The following is an 8690-nucleotide window of genomic DNA, read 5'->3' on the forward strand; positions in this document are numbered from 1 at the left end:
CACAGCAGAGAAAAAGGGCCTTCGGCCCATTGAATCCGTGCCGATCAAAAATAACCAACATAACTATTCTAATCCTACTTTTGAGCTCCTCTCTTTACCCCCACAACCATCATCTGCCTGGCTGAGATTGCCTGATGGGCCCTGTCAGCCCAGACCCCAGTTTCACAGTTGACAGTGTTTATGTCTATCTGGGATAAAAGGAATGTAATTTATATATTATATTAAACTTATTTTAGAGTTTGGTTTTTAAACTAGAGGTATATGAGTGTTCATCTATTTTTGTGAAGGGGTTTAAAAATTAATTAGGTCATTCTTTCAGAACTACGACTATAAACCAGGATTTATCAGACAACAGATGACTGTAAAGATCCCTGGAGAGTTAACAGAAGTTTAAATTGTGGGGACTTGTGAAAGAGAGAAAACATCGAAAGACATTACTTTGCTTTTGGGTTTAGAATGATCAAGAATTGATTTTGATTTAGGAAAACCAAGCTATTGGCAGCTTTTGCCCAGTATTACCCTATGATCTGAGGGCGTTTTCTGGAATTGAGTCACCAGTTCAGTCAAGCCTAACTAGTTCGTACAATAACTCTTTGCATCTGAATTGTTAAAGGTGGATGCTAGGGTGCAGTCTTGAAAATACTAAAACCCGACTGAGCATACCCTTAACTATCCCGGTGCTTAATAAGTTGCACAGTAATGCTATCTATCTGTATTTTTGAACTTTTATAGATTACAAACGATAACAATTGCGTTCCCACAGTTCGGCCGTTCACACGGAGCTATTTTTAAATCCGGTGACGTTCTCTATCCGTTCATTGGCTGCTGATGGGTTGGGTCAGTTTTAAAAAAAAGAACTCGCCGGAAAGACGCGCGCTCCCCGGTGGTTAAGCTTGCCCCGGCTTGGGAGCGCGCACGCACTCTCCCACCCGTCTCCAAGTGGAAGGCCTCCTCGCCACGGACCTCTCTATGTGGGCGCGCACGCACAGCCCCACCCCTCTGTAGGGGCGCGCACGTAGTCGCGTGGCCCTGCTCCAATCACTGGGCGCGTTTCGCTGTAGACTCACTGACTTCGGTGGGAGAAGAAAGTTGTTGGAAACCAGTGGACGGTTCTAGGAAGGGGGCGGATCATTTCCAGAGACTGGACAGGGGTAGCCTTGAAGACGTGACCGGTGCCGCGCGCTCACGTGTCCTTGTTTCCACCTCGAAGGAGGAGCCGGTGTTCGTCCGTTCAGCGGTGAGGTGTGGGAGCAGCAGGAATGTGCGAGAGCCGTTGCGGGAGGATGGCGGACAGGGGCAAGCGGCCCGTCCTGTTCACATACATCCAGACCACTTTCAAGACAGACTCTTTCTACAACAACTACACGGTGGCACAGAGGGAACTGGGCAGGTGAGTGTAGTGTTTTAAAAACCCGTACGCTAACTAACTCGAGTTTGCGAATCTTTTGTGAAGTTCGTCAGCTTTCGTGCGGTAACTCGGTAAAGTTGAAGTTAGTAGGGATGTGTCTCATTGAACTTTTGTGACGCTGTGTACACTTATTTTGTTTGCATTCAGTTCTTTTCGTTATATTATGTACTTATAGAACACCTTTTAACGTACTAAAATGTTTCAGGCTGATGCGCCGTACTTTATAACATGGCTACATAACATAACACCTGAGAAACTTGAACTCTCTTTGACAGTGCAGTGCAATACTGATAAGTGTTGTGCTTTGGAATGATACATCTGCCCTGTCAGATGAGCATACAAGTCTTTGGCACTATTTCAAAAGAAGATCAGAGGATTATTTCTAGTTTACTAAGCTTAAGTATTAGGCCAATTTAAGCAGACCTACTCAACAGAAGTGGATTGATAGAGATCCCAATATAGCTGTGTTGCATATTTCTTGGAGTCCACCTGAGCCTCATTACTGCGTGTAAATTGGAATATTTTGTAAGTAGAACATGATGGTTGTTTAGAGGGGCAAGAAAATTGTGAATATCAAAAGTTGCTGGCCTGTTTCTTGAACATAAAGTGTTGATTACAAAAGGAGTTAAAGACTATAGGGATTGTTTGGGAAAGTAGAGTTGAGGTAAAAGATGAGCCATACCTTGTTGAAATGCAGGTTTGAACGGTCAAATGACCTACCTCAATTCCTAATTATTATGTTTGTAAATCAAAATGCTGAATTTCTTATTGTTGTTATTACATCACCTCCAATGATTTTTGATTTTTACTTATGGACATCTGTAAGTGGAGAAAATCTAAATTGGCGTGCAAATCTGAAATAGTGAACTTGTATGGGAACTGAACAGTTCAGTATTTTTACCATTTGAGAACATGTATTCTGGGAAGTGGGTATGTGGTTATCATGTTTTTGCATTTCAGATTGAATCAGTAGCTACGGTAACGTCATCTCCTTTTTGAAATGGCTTTGCTACAATAGAGTGGATAATTTTCAAGTAACTGCTGTTACTGGAGTGCAGGGCTTGAACTTGTGGCTGCAGAATCCTGAGGGATGCAATGCAAGGTTGTGATAATCAATATGTTTAAGAAGTGTTTTTTTAAACTATATGGTCAAGGCCAGGTTTATAAAATTTTGAAAGTGAGTGGAATTATTACTTTATTGCCAGTTGAGATGCAATGCAGGTAGGGTCAGTTTTGGAATAGTTTGAAAATTGGGATGCAGATCTTGACTTTGTTGTAGTAGAGGACCATTGGCGGGTTGTGAGAGGTGTGAGAGGCTTTGTGGCAAAAAGCTTTGGCTGCATGAGAAGGTTCTACACAATTAAATTTTCAAATTTTTTATTAAGCTGCTTTTTCATTCTGCTGGTATATCTTGTTTTACAATGATCTAGGTTAAGTTTCCCTCAACACTAGCAAAAGTTTGGCTTCAACTTGAAATTTCAAGTAAAAGCTAATGCTGTTATCCACTTGCTACGCTGATGCGCTACAGTATTCAGCAAAAGTTTAGCTTTTGACATTTGTTTTTACAATAACACTTCACACGTCACCTTTATCTTTATCCTAGGCCCCATTGAAATGATTACTATCTTTCTCTGATATCCCACCCCTCATTTTTGATCCTTGGGTCCAATGATGTAGATTTGAACACATGAACACCACCGTATCAAAATGTCTGTGTTTAAAGTGGCCTATTTTGCAATTGGATGATAAGACTGATTTGTTTGATTTTGGTTCCCCATATTATCGCAATGTCATTTCTAATTTTTGTTCTTTCCTCACGTTGTAAACAGTGGAAGATCAAAATCTTGGTATCCTCTGCTCCTAAGAATAATTTTGAAATTAAGTAGTTTCATCTGGCAGCCTAGTTGAGATCCAAAAGACAATTGATAGTTCTCTTTCTGTTACTTTTTATGAAATAATTTGTTGACTTACCAGTACAGGTTTGCAATCTTTCATAGTTTTGTATAGGCATAGAACCTGTGCTGTGATTCATAATGGAACAGTTAGGTTTTCAAACAGTTGACAGTATAAATTTGAGTATTATTGGAAAAGAATACATTTTGTTGAAGCTTTTCATCTTGCACACCAGGATAATTCAAGGAGTAAACCAAAGTTTGTACTGCATGAGAAGAAGGCCGACTAAGAAGTGAACTCTGGTAGAGGCGTTGCCATGAGAATGCGTAAATTAATGATTGACACTTAATCGGCAGGTTTTATTTACATTTTAAATCCAATAGGTTGGGGCATGCCACTAAGAAATGAGTTAGCCAGTGGCTGTCGTTTATTTTGAAGAGTTGAAATAGATGCAGGGCATGTACATTTTTTTTCTTCCAAGAACAGGGCACTGTGCATTAAAATATGCAGCTTCCTGTACACACAAATATGCCATACTGTGATCCTGACTGAAAATCCTAAATTGATTGGTGTAATTTTTCACACACTCAGGATTACATAGCAAATGTTGTCCAATTGCTGGTGTACATTGTTGAAAGTTCCCAGGTATGAGTTTATTGGGTATGGTCTGTACCTTGTTGCAAACGGCCAAAGGGATATGTAGTTTGATACAATCCACCAGTCTATGCAATACATAGCCTATGTATCTGGCATTACACTGGCGCTGAACTTCATTTGCCATACCATCATTTTGGGTGATGGGTAGCCTGATGTCAGCATCCTGTTTGTGATGAGCACCTTTTTTGTGATATTATTCGGAGTATCATCTTGAAACATTTAGCTTCACCTGTTGCTCAAACTTTGAGATACCTTGCCCTTCCAGGGTAATTAGTTGTAGACTGAGCACTTTTCTGGTCTAAGACCTTGGGGCTTTTCATGAGTTTGTGCAATGTACAGCACAAAATGATCTGATCAGATGGGTTTATGGTCTGTTTCAGAAACAAGTTTGTCGGGTGACCAAGTGGCTTGAACCGTATTTGAGGATGCCAATTAGATTGATCGTGTGTCAACCTGTAATAATCCCAATATGCTGACCAGCAAAGATAGTTTTTTTTTACCAATAGTCCTTGTATAGTTTTGTTCCAAGCACTGCACACCAAAGCAAGTTTGATAATTACTAGAGGTATGTTTCAAAAATGGGAAGTTTATAGCTCAATGTCAGAGATAAATTGCAGGATTATTCTTGATTCTGTTGTTAATCTTTTTATCACATTGCAGAGGCAAGTTTGCTGTTGTTAGAAAATGCATAGAAATGGCTACTGGGAAAGAATATGCAGCTAAGTTTATGAAGAAGAGGCGTCGGGGACTGGATTGTAAAGCTGATATCATACATGAAATTGCTGTACTTGAAATGGCAAAGTCAAATCCACGTGTGGTAGACCTGTACGAGGTGTATGAAACTACACATGAAATTATTCTCGTCTTAGAATAGTAAGTACTCTCTTCCGCTCGCTGAAATGCATACAGATGTACTTTTCCTAGTGTATAATTTTCCCCAATTTTATCCTTTCATCTCAATGCTGCTTTGAGAGCATAGTTGAAGCCAGTTGCATGTTGATTTTTGAAACATGATTGATAAAGTGTCACTTGACGTTAGCAAAACTTGAAGCCCGTGGGAGTAATGCCGATCTGGATACAAATTTGACTGTTTTTCAGACTGGATGGAGGCATAGCAGTGCCTAGCTGGGGCTTGATATTAAGGCCATTGCTCTTTTTGATTATATATGTTTATGTCCTGCACTTGAATGGAGGGGACCTATTTTTAAACTTCAGGGATGACCAAGTTTGAAGAGATATTATCGTCCTCACTACACTATCAGATATCTGAAATGAACAGGCATATATTACAGATTAAACTTAATGCAGAGAAGATTGAAGTGATGCATTTTGGAAAGGATAATGAGGGTGAGGCAAAATGGACGAAATTATGCAATATTAATAATGTAATGAGGAACATACTTGGGAGTTTACTTCAAGCACCATAAGGTGAAGGTGGCGGGACAAATTAACTAAAACTATGCATAGAGTCTTTGTTTTTGTAAATATAGGCATATAATACAAAAGCAAGGAACTTATGCTGAAACTTCTCAGAATTTGGGGCAGTGTGGTGGCTTAGTGCTTAACACTGCTGTCTCACAGCGCCAGGGGCCTGGGTTTGATTCCACCCTCGGGCTACTGACTGTGTGGACTTTGCACATTCTCCCTGTGTCTTTGTGGGTTTCCGCTGGGTGCTGAGGTTTCCTCCCAAAGTCCAAAGATGTACAGGCTAGGTGGATTGCCCGTAGTGTTCAGATGTGTAGATTAGGTGTGTTAGCCATGGGGAAATGCAGGGTTACAAGGAAAGGGTAGGGTGGGATGCTCTTGGGAGGGTCAGTATGGACTTGATGGGCCGACTTTAGCCTTTTTCCACACTGTAAGGATTCTGTGATTCTATGAATTGCTGGTTAGATCTTGGCTAGAACATTCTGGATGAGGGCTTCTCGGAAGATGCGTAAGAGATCTATTAGAATAGTACCAAGGATCCAGAACTCAAATTATGCACACAGTCTTAAGCTGGGAATCTCCTTTACTTTGATTTCATCTCCATAACATTCTCTGGTTCAAACAAAGTTGAGTGTTTTAGTAGAATGAATGAAGAGAAACTGTTACTATTAACAGGGTGATCACCAGAGGACATAAATAATAGCATAAAAAGCCAGGAGGAGATAAGAATTAGAACAAATTTTGTTTTTCATAGTTTAACATTTCTTTCTAGTGCTGCTGGAGGAGAAGTCTTTAATCTGTGTGTAGCTGATCGAGATGAAGCCCTCTCAGAAAGGGATGTAATCAGACTTCTTCGACAGACTCTTGAAGGAGTAGTTTTCCTACACCAAAACAATATTGTACACCTAGATTTAAAGGTAAAATTTCTTTTGAAGTAAGACCTTATTTTGAGAAAGTACTTCATGAGTGAGTCATTGACAAGTCAGTTTGAAAGTAAAATCTTAGTTTGAAACGTTTTTGAATATTGTAGACTCTTGAAGACTGGTAAGTAACTTTGTTTTTGTTTAAAAAAATATATTAAAAAAACTCTTAAATTCCTGTCCTGATCTGGAAAGGATCATAAGCCCACCATTTCACTACATCCAGAAGATGCCACCCCATGCCACCACCAGACTCCTTCCCCAGACTCATGCAGGACTTGTCCCTTCTAGGGCACCTTTGTCCATTCCTTCTCCATTCCCAGCACCTCACACTCCTTGGCACCACCTCAATCAATTATAGTTGGAACACTTGCCTGTTAACCTTCTTCCTCCTTGCCACCCAAGATTCCCCCCACAATTTTTAGGTGAAGCAGCAACTAACCTGCACTTCGTTGCTATATTCACTGCACACTGCAGCCTCTTTTATACGAGTGAGACAAAACGCACACTGGGTGACTGTTTTGCTGAGCCCCTATGCTCTGTCTGTAAAAATGACTCTGAGCTTCCAGTTGCCCACACTTCAACACACCACCTTATGCCTATGCCAGCACTTCTATCTCAGGCCTGCTGTACTACTCAGCGAGGCTCAATGCAAGCTGGAGGGACAGTGCCTTATCTTCAACAAAAGTGGAAATTGCTGGCAAAACTCATCAGGTCTAATAGCATCTGTGGGGAGAAAGCAGAATTCACATTTTGAGTACAGTCACTCTTCTTCAAAACTGGTATTTATGCTGAAGACGAGGTTTTGAAGGGTGACAGTAAGCGGCTGGGTGGAGATGGAGCTTAGAGAGAGTGAGCAAGAAATAGAAGGATATAAAAATGGTAGGCAGGCCAGGAGATTATTGATAGTTGATCGAATGGAAGAGAAGTTGAATAAATGATGGTGAGAGCTGGGAGTTAGAATGGCTAGGCTGTGCTGAAAGCAACCATGTCATGACAGGACAGAGTGTGGGGGTGGTTAAAAAACATGCAAGGATAGAATCAGGCTCTTAAAGGAATTGAACGTGTTGGTGAGTCTTAGAGGCTGTAGGGTCCCCATACAGAAAATGAGATGCTTTAAGCTTGTGCTGCAACAGAAATGTTGGCATGGGAGCAAGGTGGTACATTGAAGTGACAGGCAACTAAAAGCTTGGGGTCATTTTTACTGACAGAGCGTGGGTGACTGCTTTGCAGAGCACCTAGTGTATGTTTTGTCTCCCCAAGGTAAAGGAGACTGCATTGTGAGCAAACACAAGATTAGATTGAATGAAGTACAGGTAAATAGCTGCTTCACCTTGAAGGTATATCTGGGGGCTATGATAAGGAGGAGGTAAACGGGCAGGTGTTAGACCTGTCACTGCATGGGAAGGCAGTGTGAGGTGGTGTTGGTTCAGCTCTCCATTTCCAACATGTCCTGTGGAATGCTGATGAAGGAAAGAAGAGTGTCTGGTCGTGACATCCTGCTGGAGGTGACAAATGGCAGCTTTTGGTTCTTTGCATCTGGAGGCTTTTGGGGTGGTAACTGAGGACCACGGAACCATATTGTTGTGGGAGGGAAGAGAAGGGGTGAGGGCAAAAGTACGGGAGATGGGTCAGATATGGTTAAGGAGCCTGTCAACAATAGTGGGGAATCCTTTTTAAGGAAAAAGGTGGACATTTGAGGTATCCCTACGGACAATGGCATCCCTAGAAATAGCAACAGATGTCAAGAAAGGGAGGAGTCGGAGATTGATAAATTTTTCCAATACCACGTGAGAAAGGGACAGCACCAAAGATGCCATCGAAGTACCGAGAAGAGTTTCGGTTGGGGGCCTGAGTAGAACTGGAACAAGGAGTGTTCCACATACCCCACAAAGAGAGGCGTAACTGGGGGACGTATGGATACTGAGATAGTAGGAACTGCCGATGCTGGAGAATGTGAGACAACAAGGTGTAGAGCTGGATAAACGCAGCAGCAGAGGAGCAGGAAAGCTGACGTTTCGGGTCTAGACCCTTCTTCAGAAATGGGGGAGGGGGAAGGGGATTCTGAAATCAATAGGGAGAAAGGGGGAGGCGGATAGAGGACGGATAAAGGAGAAGATAGGTGGAGAGGAGACAGACAGGTCAAGGAGGTGGCGTTGGAGCCAGTAAGGGTGAGTGTAGGTGCGGAGTTAGAGAGGGGATAGGTTGGTCCAGGGAGGACGGACCGGTCAAAGGGGTGGGATGAGGCCCATCTCCTACCTACTGGCCTCATCCCGCTCCTTTGACCTGTCTGTCCTCCCTGGACCGACCTATCCCCTCCCTAACTCCTCACCTAACTCCCCTTTACTGGCTCCAACCCCGCTTCCTTGACCTGTCTGTCTCCTCTC

General features: G+C 42.2%; 1 protein-coding gene across 1 annotated transcript in view; it reads left to right on the top strand.

Annotated features, from left to right (window-relative positions):
- The first annotated feature begins 1038 nt into the window (after nucleotides 1-1038).
- The window catches only part of LOC109913640 (serine/threonine-protein kinase 17B-like), a 28610-nt gene continuing 20958 nt past the window's right edge, over nucleotides 1039-8690 (top strand). The window contains exons 1-3 of the mRNA XM_020513181.2: nucleotides 1039-1390; nucleotides 4619-4831; nucleotides 6156-6300. Coding sequence (XP_020368770.1) covers nucleotides 1260-1390; nucleotides 4619-4831; nucleotides 6156-6300 — 489 coding nt within the window. The 5' untranslated portion in view covers nucleotides 1039-1259. The remainder of the gene's footprint in view (nucleotides 1391-4618; nucleotides 4832-6155; nucleotides 6301-8690) is intronic.

Source organism: Rhincodon typus, chromosome 7 (genome assembly GCF_021869965.1).
Source record: "Rhincodon typus isolate 14 chromosome 7, sRhiTyp1.1, whole genome shotgun sequence".
In the NCBI taxonomy this organism is placed as follows: domain Eukaryota; kingdom Metazoa; phylum Chordata; class Chondrichthyes; order Orectolobiformes; family Rhincodontidae; genus Rhincodon; species Rhincodon typus.